General features: G+C 44.8%; 1 protein-coding gene across 1 annotated transcript in view; it reads right to left on the reverse strand.

Annotated features, from left to right (window-relative positions):
* Positions 1-17,780, reverse strand: part of ME3 (malic enzyme 3) — a 198,030-nt gene that overhangs the window by 82,983 nt on the left and 97,267 nt on the right. Inside the window, exons 2-3 of the mRNA XM_026651621.2 lie at positions 9,837-9,970; positions 7,762-7,911 (exon numbers count right to left, since the gene is read on the reverse strand). Coding sequence (XP_026507406.1) covers positions 7,762-7,911; positions 9,837-9,970 — 284 coding nt within the window. The remainder of the gene's footprint in view (positions 1-7,761; positions 7,912-9,836; positions 9,971-17,780) is intronic.

Here is a 17,780-nt window from a genome sequence, read left to right on the forward strand (position 1 = left end):
CACCGCAGGGAGCCCCAAGGATAAATGAAGAACTTGGACAAAGTGTGACACAGAGAACAAAAAAAGGAAAGAAAAATATTTGTACAGCATCAGGGCAATTTGCCTTCAGCTAAATGAAGTCTAATCTGGCACATTCTGTCCTGGCTAAGTGGATACATTTATAAAAATGTCCCAATCTCTATTTTAAATTGCACTTATCAGACACACAAACATTAATGGCTAAATTTTCAAGTCACGTGCCTAAGCTGTGCATGGCTTGCTGTATCCTACGCTTAGCAGTTTATCTTCAGGGCTCTGCATATCAGGCATAAGACATGAAATTACAGCATTAATGACCCTCTGTTCATCCCACTCATAGAATTATAGCTGGAAAAGACCTATCAGGGCCTAGCTACTACCCCCTGGCTGGCACAAAATCGCTCCCTACACTTTATTTTCTAACGTTTTGCCTGGTCTATTTAAACAAGCCTCCCAAGACCCTGATGCACCCATCACTTCCTTTGGGAGACGGTTCCACCACTTAACAAATCTCACCCGTAGAAAGATGTTCATGATAATCAGTTTATCTTTTCCCTTTCACTTTCATCCCATTACTGCTTGTTATACACCCAGGCACCAACCTAGATATTTTTTCCCCCTCCTTGGTGCTTATTCCACTGTAACTCCTCCTTATATCGAGATGTACAAACATAGACCAGGGCTAAATTAACTGCTCTGATTCTCCTTCCTGAAAGGCTCCTGTACCTCAACCCCTGGCATCTCTTTTCTATTTTCCGTTTCTCGATCAGCCCTCCTCCCACTTCTCCTCCTTCCCGTCTCTGCTTAAATTCTTTACTAACAAAACCGATGCCATCTCACAAGAGCTCTGCTCCCTTCTGTGGCTTCCCTACCCCTCTTCTCCCTGTCCAAAGCCCTCCTGCCTTCATTCCAGTCACAGAGAAATCTCTCCTACTATACACCTCATACCCCACTTGTCCTGCCTCCTTGACTGCATCCCCTTCCACCCTGATACATATCCACCTTCCTTTCTCAGCTGGCACCTTTCCTTAGCCTGCAAATGCATTCTCTTGCATCCCCTATCCGTGATCAACCCTCGCTTGACCACCTCGAGCTCCTCCTTTGAACCTACTTAATCAGAAACTGCTTAGGGAATTCCACTGGCCTAATTTCAAAACAACTCTGACATCTGGAGTGAAATCCTGGCCTTCTTCAAGTCAATAGGAGTTTTGCCATTGACTTCGATGGGGCTGGGATTTCACCCCTGTGTTAGGCAGTTAGTTGTGATCTCAAACGTCACAGGTGCATATTCTGCCCCAGAGAGACTAGCGGGTGAGAGAGGAGGATGAAGAGAAGCAGAGAACTTTTTCCTACTGAAACAAATAGCTGCACTACATTATACACTATGTGCCGGCCATCCACTTAGGCCTACTTGGCTTTGAGGGAGAATGTGGAAGGTTCCTGAACCTAAGACACAGCACAGACTTCCCTTAGCTAGAAAAACTCTTGAAGATATTGAGTTGGCTTGAAAAAGACCCTATGAGTTTAAATTACAATGTGGGGGAGAAAGGATGGTGACTCTTCCTTTCTCTGTCTCCCTCCTGGTTAACCCAGCTTCCTGCTTTGGGGGTCCCAGGGTGTGTCTACACAGCTCTTGGATGCATGTTAGGTAATTCACGGTATGGGAGTAGGGTTGCCAGATGTCCGGTTTTTGACCGGAACACCTGGTCAAAAACGGACCATGGCGGCTCCATTAAAAGTCTGGTCAGTGGTGCAGCAGGGGCCTTGGGCTAAGGCAGGCTTCCTACCTGCCTTGGCTCTGCGCGGCTCCCGGAAGTGGCCGCTAGATCCTTGCAACTCTGGGTGCAGGGAAGCTCCACGCATTTCCCCCGCCCGAGTGCTGAGTCTGCAGCTCCCATTGGCTGGTAACTGAAACTAATAGGAGCTGCGGAGGCAGTGCCTGTGGGCATGAGGGCAGCGTGCATAGCCTCCCTGGCTGCCCAGGCATCTAAGGGCCGCAGGGACCTGGCGGCCACTTCCTGGGAGCTGCGGTAAGTGCCGCTGGGACCCTGCACCCCCTCCTGCACCCCAAACCACTCATCCCCAGCCCCAAGCCACTGCCTGTACCCCAAACCTCTCATCCTTGGCCCCACCCCAGAGCCCGCACCCCCAGCCGGAGTCCTCACCCCCTCATGAGTCGCCATTGCTATCTGGAAGTTGGCTACTCCAGAACGCTGCCGGTCTGTAGCCAACCGATTTGGCATGGGGAGATCAATTGTGGGGGCCATTCTTAAGCAGTGGTGTCAGGTATCAGAGGGGTAGCCGTGTTAGTCTGGATCTGTAAAAAGTGACAAAGAGTCCTGTGGCACCTTATAGACTAACAGATATATTGGAGCATAAGCTTTCGTGGGTGAATACCCACTTCGTCAGACGCATGTGGAGGAAATTTCCAGAGGCAGGTATAAATATGCAGGCAAGAATCAGTCTAGAGATAACGAGGTTAGTTCAATCAGGGAGGATGAGGCCCTCTTCTAGCAGTTGAGGTTGAGCATCATCCTCCCATCTGGGAGGATGATGCTCAACCTCAACTGCTAGAAGAGGGCCTCATCCTCCCTGATTGAACTAACCTTGTTATCTCTAGACTGATTCTTGCCTGCATATTTATACCTGCCTCTGGAAATTTCCACCACATGCGTCTGACGAAGTGGGTATTCACCCACGAAAGCTTATGCTCCAATATATGTGTTAGTCTAGAAGGTGCCACAGGACTTTTTGTCGATTCTTAAGCAGGTCTGCTATGCCATTGATAAGGTGCTGTCTAACTGGGCCATGAAGCTGAGGTAATGCTCAGAAGATTATTGATAGCCTTGCATGTATGGGGCATGCCTGGGGTTCCTAAACTGTATAGGTGCAACTGATGAATGAGGTACCTATCATTTTCTCCCCCGCTCCCTGCCCTCCATCAGGGCGCAGAATTTTTCCATGGTGCTGCAAGGACTGGTGGACTACCACAGCAAGTTTACAGACATAAATTAATGCAGAGTGGTCTGGAATGGTCCACAACGCTAGGATCTTCTGGAACTCAGTAGTATTTAAATTAATGGAGAAAGGATTGTTTGCCCCTAGAATCACTGTGGCTATTAATGGGGTGGAAGTTGGTCTGGTTATGTTGGGAGACCCAGCATATCCCCGAATGTCCTGGCTAAGGAAGCCATACTCAAGCCACTTGGATAGAAGGAAGGAACATATTAACTATTGCCTCCGTAGTTGCAGAATGGCTGTGGAGTGTGCATTTGGCTGTCTGAAAGGCAGATGGCGCTGTTCATGGAATTGCTTTGAAGCAGCAGAAAAATAATACACCTCTACCCCAATATAACGCTGTCCTCGGGAGCCAAAAAATCTTACCGCGTTATAGGTGAAACCGCGTTATATCGAACTTGCTTTGATCCGCCGGAGTGCGCAGCCCTGCCCCCCCAGAGCTCTGTTTTACCGCGTTATATCCAAATTCGTGTTATATCGGGTCACGTTATATCGGGGTGGAGGTGTATGCCAATCATTACAGTTGTGTGTTGTGTTTTGCGTAATATTTGTGAGAGCACAGGGAAAGCCTTACAGATGGGTGGGAGGCTGAAGTGTGGAGACTTGCCTGGAGGTTCGAGCAACCAGCAAGGCATCCTATAGAGAAACACAAACAGATGGGGGAATGCTATAAGGGATGTCTATTGTTCATATTTTGAGTCTCATGGCTGAACATGTTAGCCCGTGGGGGTTGTATTGGGATACAGACACTGCGAACACTGGGGTATTGTGTGTAGGTGGTTTAAGTTTAGCATTCCCTGTGTGCTTTTGCAAAACCCATGCATTATTTCAGCCTTATTTAAAGGATTTTTTGTGTTAATTGCAATGATGACTCATAATGGATGTACGGTGAATGGTTTTTAAAGTTTTAATGAAACCTCTGGAAAAATAATCTCTTTGTATTTAGAAATACATTTAACTAACCAGTCTGCAAAATAACCAATTATACATAATCCTTTTAATGAATGCAACAGTACAAACAGAACTCAGAGTGCAACAGTAAGAACATTCCAAATACAACATATTTTTAGGGGGGGCGGCACAAAGTCATCAGGCAAGCATATACCTTGCTTCTGGCTCTCTTGTCCACATGGGTTCTGGGGTTGGGTGCCATGGCTCAAAATTGGTTGGGGCATTGGAGGGCTGAGCTGGATAGTAATCCCCTCTACATCCCCTTTCAGCTCAACACTCCGACCTAGGGTGACCAGATATCCTAATATTATCGGGATCGTCCCGATATTAGGGACTTTGTCTTATATAAGCAACTATTACCTCACTCCTGTCCCGATTTTTTACTCTTGCTATCTGGTCACCCTAATGTGACTCCATGTAGTGAGGAGGTGTGGTCTCCGTCCCGAACAGAGAGGGAGAGAACCACGACCGCCACCTGTGGGCAGAACTGGGATACCCGCGGTCGCCCTGCCGGAAGCAGAGGGGCGGGACAGGAAGTGGAACTATAAAAGGCAGGCCCTCCAGCTCAGTTGGCGAAGAGCTGCCAGAGGAGCGGAACGACTTCCCCTCACTGCTGGAGCTTGGAGCCGACAGAGGCAGCTACAGCGCCAGAGACCTGGAGGAACTACTGGAGCTGCCAGACACCAGGAGCGCTGAGGAGCTGTTGAGGCTGCCACTTGCCGTTTACCCTGCTCCCGTCAAATTTTGAGGGTCCCACTCCCAGTGATTTCAACCGAGAAGTACTGGCCTGCTGCATTGAGCCAAATACTCCGTCAATCCAACCACTTTGCTCCACAAGTTCCTCCACAGGAAAAAGTACTACCACACAATTATAATCAGATCTGAATAAGAATAACAACATAAAATGAATGTTTCTCATGTGAATCTCATCACTGTAAATAATCAAATAGGAATTTTTCTTGTTCGAAGAATGACTATTTGTAAATATGACTTGGGAAAACAACCTTTATCAAAGTCAAAACTGAAATTAGACTGCAGCTCACAGTATATCAGCAGAGAAACAGTATCCTCCGTAAAACAAGAAATCAACTGCAATCAGGGCATTATGGTTTGCCCTTTTCTGCAAAAGCCACTGGCTGGAATCCATAACAGTTCCTTGCCTAAGTTCAACAACAGAAACTCTTTGCAATGGGACACCAGTGCATGAGAGCAGATGTTCTTACCCCAGTGGCAAAATAATGTAGGTTTTAAAAAATGAGTTATAGGAAGGGAATTCCTCCAACAGCAACAACTGCACAAAGTCCTGCGTGAGGAAAGACACTGCTGCTTTCCCTGAGATAACAAGAGGATTGGGAACAGAACTGAGGACAAGCCAAAGACATGGTTTAATCTCAGTGTTTGTTGTGTAGACTTTAAATCAAACTACTCACAGGGGGAGGCAGTGTGGTCTAGTAGTGTGACCATAGGACTGGAAGTCAGGAGCTCCCAGTTCTAACCTTAGTTGGTGAAAAGCCAACAATGTGCTGTGAATAGTGCAACAGTCCTTGTCTCAGAGTGCTCACAGATAGAGATATCCAGGGGGAGGGGCAACTTTAGGTTCTTTTCCCTAATCCCTTAGGACAAGGGTTCTCAAACTTTTGTACTGGTGATCCCTTTCACATAGCAAGCCACTGAGTGCGATCCCCCCTTATACATTAAAACACTTTTTAAAATATTTAACACTATTATAAATGTTGGAGGAAAAGCGGGATTTGGGATGGAGGCTGACAGCTCATGACCCCCTATATAATAACCTCGCAACACCCCCAGTTTGAGAACCCCTGCCTTAGGACCAGATTGAGGATCTGCCTACACTACAGCAGCACATCAGCTGTAGCACCATAGTGTAGATGCTTCCTACATTGATGGAAGGTTTTTTTCTCTAGATGCAGTTCATCCACCTCACTGAGAGGTGGTAGGAACAATTCTTCCGTCGACCTAGCTGCATCTATACCAGAGGTAGGATCGACCTAACTACTACACTCAGGGCATAAACTTTTCCACAGCCCTGAGCGAGGTGACTAAATCAATCTAATTTTTAAGGGTAGACCAGGCCTGGGACTTTACGTCTTGTCATGTGTAAGGGGCAGCACACCACAGGTCCTTCTCTTGTTCCCCTGTGCTTCAGGGCAGAGGGGTGGGGATGGGGAAGCAATCTGTTAGCTAGGATGGGCAGCACAGATGACGTCACCTTCACTGCACACTGGTCAGTGAGTTTGGGGGTCAGGAGGGACATTAAGTTTCCCGCCACCCATAGGTGGTGGGTGAAGCTTCCCCTTGGGGAGGTTAGACCCCTACCCTGCCTCTTCTGACTGAGGCCCCGCCACTGCCCGTCCGCCCCCGGTGGCACAAGGTTTGGTGAGGCTTAGCCTCCCCACGCCTCCATCATGCGCCGCCCATGCCCCCACCTCTGTGCAATGGAGGCAGGGGGAATAGCAATCCCATTCAACCTGCTTTCTCACACACAGAGCAGCGGGCCGGGTGATCCACTTAAGGGAGAAGGGTGGCTTTTCATTTCTGCATGGCATCATAAATACAAATGAATCCTGTCCCTAATCTATTCTTTTTCATATTTTGTGGAAATGGTCTTCAGGCCTCACTTACTCAAGGCCTTCCTCATACAGTACCTTCTGGGTATGTCTACACCGCATCCGGGAGTGAACCTCCCAGCCAGGGTCCACAGACGTGTGGTAGCGGGGCTTGTGCTTGCGCCTTACAAATAGCCCTGCAGATCTTGCTTTGATGTTGAGGCTCTCACAGGCTTCCGAGCCTGAGCGCCAGCCCATGCTGCACTGTCTGTACAGTTATTTTCAGAGCAATAGTACAAGCCCTGCTAGCACGAGTCTGCAGATCCAGGCTAGGAGAATCGCTCCCAGATGCAATATAGACATGCCCACAGTGACCTTGGGCCAGTCACATAAAGCCTGCCTCAGTTTCCCCACCCCTTCTATAGGGGTCATACTCCTCACCCACCATCACTGGAGGTACAATGAGAGTGAAAATAGAAAGTGATATATTAATTATTATTATTATTATTCCACTCCTTTATTAGATGCAGATATTCTTGTAATACAAGTCTTTAGAGTAAAGCCTATGTTTTTAGCCTAGTGATGCATTTGAGGGATGGAAGAATAAGACACTTTAAAGGAATCTTCACTATTGAACTTTCAGGAAAGCACTAAAACCCTCATAGCTAACAACTATAATTAGAGCATTAGCTAATCAAAATTATTTATTTTTTAAAAATATATTATTACAAGGAATCATGCAGAATATTTCTCCCTAAAAATGCACTTTGCTGTGCAATCCATTGCAGGGCATATGAAACAACACAGGTTCTCCGAGTCACCAACAGGTATTTAAAGCCCAAATGTTCCTCAAAGAGTCGTACTGTCAAAAGAACTTCAGTGCTATGGAGACAGCAGAGGAGAGAAAGGAGGGCAGGGAGTGGAAGGGTGTGGCTTCGGAGTGACATTTGTGGCTAAGTTACACAGACTGTACAGTACTGTTTCAGAACAAAACCACCCTCTGTTCACAGTTTACAGGAAGACAGCAGAGTTACTCCCGGCTACCCAGCTTGTCATTAAAAGCACAACAGCACAAGCTGTCTGACAGCCCATATTTTGATCAAGAATCAAATTTTATTTTTGCTGGGCCACCCACAGAAATATGGGTGCTCGATACAAAGGAACATTCACATCCAACTATAGAAGGAAAAAAAGTCAGTCTACTCACCGTGGCCTTCTGAAAGCTAGACCATACTGCTGACAGGCCAGGCCGACGGTGGGAGTATAAACTATGGGCATGAATCTCTCAATGTCAGAGGTCAGCACTCTGTAGAAAAGCTTCTCGTTTCTGTCTTGCAGTGTCATAAGAATAATGTATCTAAAAAACAAAAAAAGAAAAAAAACAGATACACACATCAAAGAACCTGGGTGTGGACAATTCCACCAATGCCGTGCATGACTGAAGAAGCTAATGGAATCTAGATTCATAATGTCTCACTTGCTAAGAACGCAGGACACTCCCACAAGGGCCAAGTACCAGTCTTTCGATGGGCAGCTCAAGCCTGAGGTTCCAGAGGTATTCAGAATCCATAGCCCCATTACCTTCGACAGGAGAGGTGCATGCTCAGTGCCTCTGAAAATCAGAAACTGCAGTATCCTCAGGATCTTCAGGATTTGCAGCACAAATATCGCTAATGAGGAGGATCAGAAGAACTATGCTGAAGGTATGGTTATGAGGGCCAGTGCCAGAATTAATCTATATCTGATTTAAATTTATCAAGTGGTCTGCATGCTATACATATTTTAAGGACTACACATATACAAACTGCAATAGATTCATATTCCTAAAATTCTCCAACCTACCCCCAATAAAATTCCCGCCCATCCACCCACAGTCGTCAACACACATCAGCCTTCAAACCTTACATACCCCAATCAACCTATTCCCTTAGAAAGAGTGTGGGAAGATATCAGTGTTAAAAATGAAGAAGGATAGTTAAATTCCATACCAAAAAAAGAAACATTAAAATAATAATAATTTAAAAAATGAGGTAATAAAAAGAAAAGTTAGGTCACCTCTGTAACCTTAACTTTGCCCACCTGTACATATGCGTCATGACACAGTCTTAGATGATCACATATTATTTTTTGTGGGGGATGTAGGATTCGCTGATGTGCTTGAGCTATGTCAAAACATCTCTCCTATACTCTCTTCTTTCCTGAAAATGATTCCTGGGCTGAGAATGAATTTGTCAAATTTCAGCCACAAAAGTGCAAGTCTGAAAATATTCTAAGCAACTGGAAATGGCCCACTTAGAATGGAAACGTGCAAACTTAACCATACTATGTGTTCAGGGCCTAATCCTGCGAAGTATAGCATGTGGGCAAACTGCTGGGCTCCTCATAGCCATCGCAGTCTGTCTGCATGCTACATAATGCAAGACTGGTGCCTAAGTCTATGATAAAGATGGGCCAATGCTGCTGCAGCAGAAGTGCTAAGCCAGAGAGCAGGGTACAATTTGTCTGAATTTCTCAGTTGCCAGGCCAGCAACAGTGACGGAAAAGCAAAACACACAGCCACTGGGGAAAGGAAGCACCTAGCATTTTTCCACAGTAACTCTTATGAGTAAGGATACGATTTCGTCATGAAGGTCACAGATTCCGTGACTTTAACAGACCGCTGTGACTTCTTCGGCTTCAGCCCTACCGCCTGCAGCAGTGGGGCTGGAGGAGCTGTCAGCCCTTGCCACAGGAGTGAGGCTCCAGCTGTCAGTCGCCCCCAGACAGGTCGTGAGCTTCTGTGAATTTTTGCTTATTGCCCATGACCTGTCTGTGACTTTTACTAAAAATAACCGTGACAAAATCTTAACCTTACTTCTGAGCAATACTGAAAGTGATGGTGGGTTAGGAATAGGAGGAGAAGCAGATGTTTACCACTGCATAGGATTTTTAAATTTATAGGCTGGCAGGTTCTTTTTGTTCTTCCATCAGGCATTTTACTGAACATGCTGATAGACAGATAGAGTTAAGTGAATGCACTATGTTAGTGATCATGTTCTGTGTAGTGTCATATCTACCTTGGGAGACAACTGGAGTGAACAGAGGAGACAATGAGCAGGCTAGAATAGACACAACTGGCAAACTGTTAGTTAACAGAGTATCCTTAGGTGGAAGAACAGTGATTTTGAAGAAGGGCTCTGAGCAGGTAGGGCTTCAAACTGGGGATCCTCACATCTCCATGCGGGTTGTAAAGACCACAATCCCAGCCAAAAATTGAAAACGGAGGAGACTTTTTCAACATACTTGTCTAGATCACTGGATTTGGTCTCGTAGCTTTTCATGACACGGAGAACTTGAACATCTTGGCTCAAGAAGCACGGAGGAAGCAGACCATGAATTCCAAGTTGTAGCCTCTCTTCAAGTGTAAAGGCCATCCCCTATGAAGGAAAGGCGAAGGCATATTTAAATAACAGAATATATCACAGTCTGCTCTTACCAGCCACAGTGACCCCTCTTGGAATAATCTGCATAGGAGCCTGTCTTGGTAAAAAAATATCATCCAAGGAACTTGCAAAAGGTGTCCTTCTACATTAAATGCTAAATATCGACTAAACTGTAATTCTACACACATTTATTATGGCAAATAAATAGGTTAGTACAACTGAAAATAAAAAGAAGTAGACACTGATATAGAAATAAAAATAGAAACTTTTATACAGGAGGACCTGAGGTAAGCTCTTCCACAATCGTGTGTGTCTGGCACATTCCTCTGAAGGAGCTAACATCGGACAGCGTTGAAGCTAGGACATGGGACTGGATAGACCATTTCTCTGTTCTAATAGCACCTCTGACCCCTGTTTATACAGTAGTGCACTCCAGATGGATATGCAAAAAATGCATTATAAAACAATGGAAAGAGACTAAGATCTTCTGAGAGCAGTCCAAAAAATATTTCCCAAAAAAGCGTGCCTGATATTGCCCAACTAAAACAGGAAGAAAAGTGTATTTTTCTCCTTTGTACTTTTGACATTTAGTCTCCAAACCTGCAAGGCTTCTGAAATAATAGAGAATAAAATCAACCTTGGACACCAGCTCTAAGTCAGTTCTGGGCTGTACAATGAAAATATTGTGGCAAAGCAGGGAAAAGGCTCAAAGCTACTACAAATGTCAAAGTTTAGCTACAATGGATGTCAAAGAAAGAGATAATCACAAGTTCAAGCCATCTGTTTCCTACAAATACAGAGGAGTAAAGAGGCCAGCAGAAATTGTTCAGCATTAAAGCAAGGCTTGAAAAACCCACATGCCCAAACAGAATGATCAATTTGGAGAGACTTATTAAGGTTTGGGAACAAAGCAGCTGATTTCATCCCTAGAGGGAAAGGGACAAACCTAGAAACAAAGAAATCCAGTGGCTGCTGCTCCTTTAGAAGAGAACTGGGTATAGTTACTGGCATAGCTATGTCTGTTAGCAGTGTGATTTTTTTAAATCAATATAGTTATGCCAGTAAAAACCCTAGGGTAGACAAAAGTATACCCATATAATGTGCTTTATACCAGTATAGCTTATTTTGCTTCACTGAACTAGAATATGCTATACTGATATAGGAACTTTTATACTGGAATAATTACATCTACACTAGAATTTGTTTGGTTGGTTTTTTTTTCATTTGTTTTGTTTTTTGCTGCTTTAACTATAGTTACAGCAGTAAAAGTTTGCAATGTAGGCAAGGCCTCAGTCACACAAGGAGGAGTCTATGGCAAAGCTCGGAATAAAACCCAGGCTGCCAGTCCTCTGGGAGCATTGCTCCAGTAAGGTTATTAGAAGACCTAAAACAGGGATCGGCAACCTTTGGCACGCGGCCCATCAGGGAAATCCGCTGGTGGGCCAGGACGGTTTGTTTAGCTGGCCATGGTTCACTGTTCCAGGCCAATGGGGGCTGCGGGAAGAGGCGGCCAGCACATCTCTCAGCCCATGCCACTTCCCGCAGCCCCCATTGTCCTGGAACAGAGAACTGCGGCCAGTGGGAGCTGCGATCGGCCGAACCTGCGGACGAGGCAGGTAAACAAACTGTCCCAGCCTGTCAGTGGATTTCCCTGACGGGCCACATGCCAAAAGTTGCTGGCCTAATAGTAGGTCTGTGAAAAGAACCACTTGGTAAAACGGTTCTATGCACTGAGTTAATACAGTGTAGAATAAACTTGGAAACAGACAATGTCCCAGATCAAAAGCTTTGATTCACTGAGGTTTTCTGTTTTGTTTTTGAGATTCAAGAGTTGTGCCTAAAAGCCATATTGCATGGGTCATTTTTCTTGTGTTGCTATCACTGGTAAGTAATGTGGCTAGCTACTTCCTAAAAGAGCTAAAACCAATTAACAAGCATTCTGATCATTTTAAAAAACATATGGAAAATGAATCATTGTAGTGGATGGCTATTACTTCATGAAAAATAAAACAAAAACAAATGGGAAAATCCAACCACTAGCAAAGCATAACATTACAAGGAAACTTGTTGGGGGTGGGGGGGGTATTGCTGAAGATTCTAGCTCTAGTTAAGCCTCAGATATTTAGATGATCATGATGGTCCTTCTGACTTAGTCTGTGAGTCTATGTTCACACCCCCTCTTATTTGAGAGGGCATTTAACCAGTAGATAGCAGCTTCTTTGCAACTGAATCCCATTCCCCATTTTCCAAGACGGGGAAAGGAAGATACAAAATGTCAGTTACAGCAAAACTACCGGGCCTGATCCTACTACTACTAAAGTCAATGGAACACTCCTACTGCCTTTAACAGTAGCTGGATCAGGCTGTTGGAGTCTGATCTTATAGGGAGCCAAGTGTTATGTTGAGGGCATGCAGAGACGTTAGATAAAAACATAAAAATGCTCTTGCTGGAAGTTTTCCATGAAACATAACTTTATTTTTTAGACTCCAGAATGATAACACACAAGAACCTCAAAACAGAAAGAGACAAAGCAGGCTGCTCCCCAAAACAGAGAGGCACGTCACCCCTCCTTCCTCTAGGCTGTCTGCCTGCTTAGCAGACTCTGATTGCACACCTCCTTTCAGAGCCCCCTGACTGCACACTGGACCAAGAAACCCCAGAGAATTTAAAGTAACGAATCACAATTTTAACAGTTTTCAATACACCCCACTGAGCACCCACAATACCCATTAAAAGTCAATGCCAGATGTAGGTGCTCAGGACCTCTCCAGATCAAGGCCTTAATTTGCATTTTCCTTCAAAAGCTCTGTATCTTACAATGCAACTAATTCCCACAGTACCTAGCAGTCCAGGGGCTGGTTGGGTGGCAGGACCAGTGATTCTGCTGTTACAGGGAGCCATGGGCCAGTGCTTAGGAAACATAGCACAGAATGGCAATTTCCCTGTCTGATGAGAACAATGTGATTGGCAATGAACATGGGTGAAATTAATTTACCTTCCCAATCCAATGGGGACAGAATTCATCCTGTAACCCACAAGCAGGTCTGTAGCGATACTGTTCCAGTCTATGGGCTGCAAGAGTGGCGAACACTCCTCTGCAACTACTATTTGGTCAAGCTTATGGGAAAGCCTTACTGAATGTAATGAACTAAAAACAACTGGGTTCTACACAGACATTTAATAGAGTTCTATAGATGCTCTTTAAAATCTGTAGAGAATAACATCCTTTCCATAGGTATTTGGACCTATACAATTCTATAGCAGGCCTATACTTAGATTGTAAGCTCTTTGGGGCAGGGACTGTCCTTTTGGTCCATTTGTACAGCACCTAGCACAATGGGTCCTGGTCCATGACTGGAGTACCTAGGTGTTAGTATATACATGCAATAATTAAATAATAATAATAAATCTCTATTAAATTCAAATAATAAATTCAAAGTTTATTGTTTTCTGCTATGGTCAATAGCATTTTCCATAAGGGGCCCCCTCCTCTGACCCCCTCTGCACCAGCCAACTAAAGGTGGGTGCAGAGTACCACTCTATCATGCATGGGAAAGGGGAGGGATGGCAACCACACCTTGCACAGCTCCCCTCACTCCTCAGTCCTTTCCCTGCAGAGCTCTATGGCAAAGCTTTAGTGGCACAGAGGGGCTGGCACAAGCCCTCCCTTGCCCTATAGGAATTGTATTTTTTAAATATATATTTCATGAGTGGCGCGTGAGCCCCCCCCTTCAGGGAGGCTAGCCCCGCGGCCCCGCCCCTTCTACCTGAGCCCCTACTGCCCCCCCCATCCGCTGGAGCCCCAAGCGCTCCCTCACCCCCCGTGGTTGGAGGAGCCCCGGTTGAACTGCCCAGGACCACCGTCCGCCCCAGCGTTGGACCGCCTGCAGCGCAGCCACAGCACAGGGCCGCCGGCCGCCCCCAGCACCAGGTTGCCGGCCGCCCCCCAGTGTGGGCCCCAGCACTGGGCCACTGGCCTCCAGTGGCAGCTGAGCTCCCATCAGCTTGGGGGAAAGGGCGGAGCATGGGCAGGGCTTGGACTTAGGGGAGGTTTAGCCTCACCTGGCATATTATACCTGCTGCCCATGATATATTATTTGTATAACATGGATCGAAGGAGCATGAAGGACATGGGGATGGGTGCCCTCTGTTTTCTTATATCTTGTGGAGTATTGCCATTTTGATTTTTTAGTAAAAAACTAAAAAAAAAAAAAAAAAGACAGTACTTGTTGCTTCTGGATTTTCAGGCGGCTTTACTCAGCATGTTTTGAAATCTCCTCTGAAACCCCAGAAGGATTTCCCATTACACATTCCCACTGATTATTGTTGTGCAAACCTTTTGTTGACCATGATTTACAAATTCCCTTTTAACAGTTTCTCTCTCTGGGTTCAAATCCCACGCTCCTGGTCATCCCTTCTTTACAAACTGGTGCAATAGTTGTTGGTTTCTAATCCAGTCAGACAGTAGTCCTTCCTCTCCCACGGAAACTAGGAACTTTCAAAAATGATCATTTAGCAGCTCAACTTTTCCTTTGCTTTGTAAAGACCTTTAGTACAAATATCGGAGTCTGGGGATTTAACTAGAGAAAGGTCCATTGATCTAATTATGGCATCAAGTGTATTAACTGCCATTGGGGCTGTAATGATATTGAATTGCTTTGTGCAAGTTTGATTTATTTGGTTGGGCTACAACCACAGGACCAAATACTGCTCTTGTTTACACCAGTTTCACAGCCGTGCAACTCCAAAGACTTCAGTGCAGTTACTCCTCATTTATGTTGATGTAAATGAGCACAGAATTGGGCCTATAAATTAAAAGAAGGTCCCTGTCCCAAAGTGCTTGCAGGCTAAGGGCTCATCCTGCAAACTCAACACAATTTGCATTTCCATGATCAGGACATCCCTAACATTAGATGCGAAACAATGAAAGAGTGACAAACAGACAGGGGCACAAAGGGCGAAGTACTGATATTCCATGACATTATTGGAAAGTTTGTTTATTTCACATTTTCTTCCATGTGTTAATTCAGAACCAAAGTGTTTACAAGGTTTTATTTATTGAACCATATGAACAATTTTGTTGTAAAGATCCCAAATCCTCACATTAGCCCTGCAGACCCCAGTGATGGGGTTATGCATGACAATTAGCAGAGAGCTCATTACTATTTCCCATGGGTTGCCAGGCCCCAGGGCACCAATTTTTCCTCACAAAAAACAAACCGATCCATATGTTAGAAATTATAAGAGTTTTGACTCCCTTTAATATCAAGGCAAACAGATTTTCAAAACAGATCTAGGCAAAACTCCATAAAGAAATAATTACTAGTCCGACTGAATGCTTTTGTAAGGGATCTTCCAACTGTACATATATTTAAAAATACCCTTACTAGTGTATTAGAAGGGGATATTGAGATGTTTTGATAGATGGTTTTTCCAAGGTGACTGTCAGGTAATAAATTATCGTAATTGGTTCTTAGAAAGCTCGAATGTTGGCCTGATTCATTTCCTGTTTCTTCTGAAAAAAGCCCCCAGCATTACCATAGACCTGAGAAATAAAAACAACACTTATAGAGGCTGATCCAATAACTATTCAAGTCCATGGAAACACTTTCATCGGTTTCATTAGTATTAATTCAGGTCCATAGTTGTTTTTCCATAGGAGATTCTCAGAGGGCTTTATAAACACCAGTTCAGTAAGAACCCTCTATACCCCAGTGAGATAGAGAAGTAATACTGTACCCATTTTACAGAATGGGCAAGCTGAGCCTCACGAGCACTCTGGGGTAGAACCTGGAGGATGACAGAAGAGACCTGACACATTATTATTTGTATTACAGTAACAAAGAGGCCCCAATCAGGATTGGAGCCCCATTGGGCTGGACGCTGTGTATACAGAGAAAGAGACAATCCCAGCCCTAAAGAGCTTAACATCCTAATACACCCACTTGCTGCATCCTGTCATAGAACAATCAGAAGGAAAAGGTAGGCGAGGGTAAGGCAAGCAGTAATGAGACTGTCAGCTTGCATATACCAGCTATGTGCACAGCTAGATCTCAGGGAAATATTCTCCACATAAGACCTCTGAATCCTGCATTGGGAAGTCTCTCAATTCAGAAAGAAAGAAAAAACCCGACCCCAAACATATTGAAACATGAACTGGTGGCTTTCTGGTTCCTAGGCTCACCAAAGCCTCTGGCGGAACAGTTCCAAGCTCAGCCAGTAAGGGGCTCTGTTACACACATTATTACACTACCCCTAACCTTCTGTGGAGTTAGTTTGTGGATAACCAACTTCCTCTAGTAGTGAAATACCACAACCTCTCCAGTTTCATTTGCTAGGATCAAAGCTATAATGTTTGAGATCTTCTAGAGCATACGTTGATCACCAGCTGAGGGAGGGAGGCAGGAGATGGAGCTCCCCCTGACCCTATGGTATAGTACTTCATAAGTAGATACATTATGCTATGCATAGAATAATAGAATCACAGAAATGTAGTGCTGGGAGAGACCTTGAGAAGTCATGTAGTCCAGGAACAGAGCTGAGGCTGGACCAAGTAAACCAAGAAAGACCATTCCTGACACGTGTTTGTACAACTTGGTCTTAAAAATCTCCAATGATGGGGATTCCACAACCTTTCTTGGAAGCCTATTCCAGTGCTTAACTACGCATCATGTCTTCTTTTGAAACATCAGGCAACAGCCATTGTAAGAGCTCCTCTAACTAGATGGAACATTTCTCAGTTACAGTACAGCAGTCCTTATGATCTTATAAAGTCATGCTGATCCCAAGTACAGTACACACTCCCCCTGGACAAGAAGAATTCTACTTATTGAGGAATGCAAATATAAAATATAAGTATGAAAAACAGCCCCCCATGTTCAGGTCAAACAATCAAACCTGTATCAGCACAAAGATCAAGGCAACATCAAGATTTAAATTTGATCCTGAAATTTTGAATGGAAAGAGTAGAGTTTAAAAAGTCATTATTTGAGCTTGTCTGGTAAATGCCCTGTTATACAGACAGCAGATCATACTTGCATGTTATAGGGATTCAGAACTATTGAGAGTAATAACTTCATTTAGAGATCCTAGACACAACTGGAAAGCTAGCTAGCTAGTTAGCTAGATAGATGAGTTATCTAATTACTGTTAGCACAGGATCAGCACTTTAGTTTTTGGAGGACAAAAGTCTTCATGCTTACAGCACACAACTAATTCACTACAACAGTCATTCTGCCTCTTCTAGGCTTGCCCCTGTTTGAAGCATTTTGAGTTTGCCGTAGTGGTGGCCAGTTGTAGTCCTATGCACTTGGAGACCATAGATGGAGTCTACTGTAGGTCACTGCTCATGCCATGGTGCCACAGACTAGCTTTATTAATTACTTGTATCACTGAGGTGGTTGGGAGCCCCAGTCCTGGACCAGGATCCCACGGTGCTGCGCACTGTACAAACAGAACAAAAAGGCAGCCTTGCGATACAAGCAGGGATGGGGTGTGTGTGAAATCCTGGCCCCACTGAAGTCAATGATAGTTTTGCTGCTGATTTTAATGGGATCAGGATTTCCCTTACCATGATCATTCCCACATCAGGAATAACTACAACTGCAAAGGACCCCAAATTCAAGGGAAAGTATGGACATGGGGAGACTCCCTTTTCTGACAACATCTCAGTACACTGTAGTGCTCTCTATTCACTGCTGTGAGATCTTTTGCAAGACAGTCTCTGTCCCTCAGTTTCCACAGCTGTAAAATGGGGTCATACTTGCATCCTTTACAGCCCACTGAGGGACATCATTAGTATAT

The sequence above is a fragment of the Terrapene carolina genome, unplaced genomic scaffold, assembly GCF_002925995.2.
Source record: "Terrapene carolina triunguis isolate 2854851 unplaced genomic scaffold, T_m_triunguis-2.0 Scaffold97, whole genome shotgun sequence".
Classification (NCBI taxonomy): domain Eukaryota; kingdom Metazoa; phylum Chordata; order Testudines; family Emydidae; genus Terrapene; species Terrapene triunguis.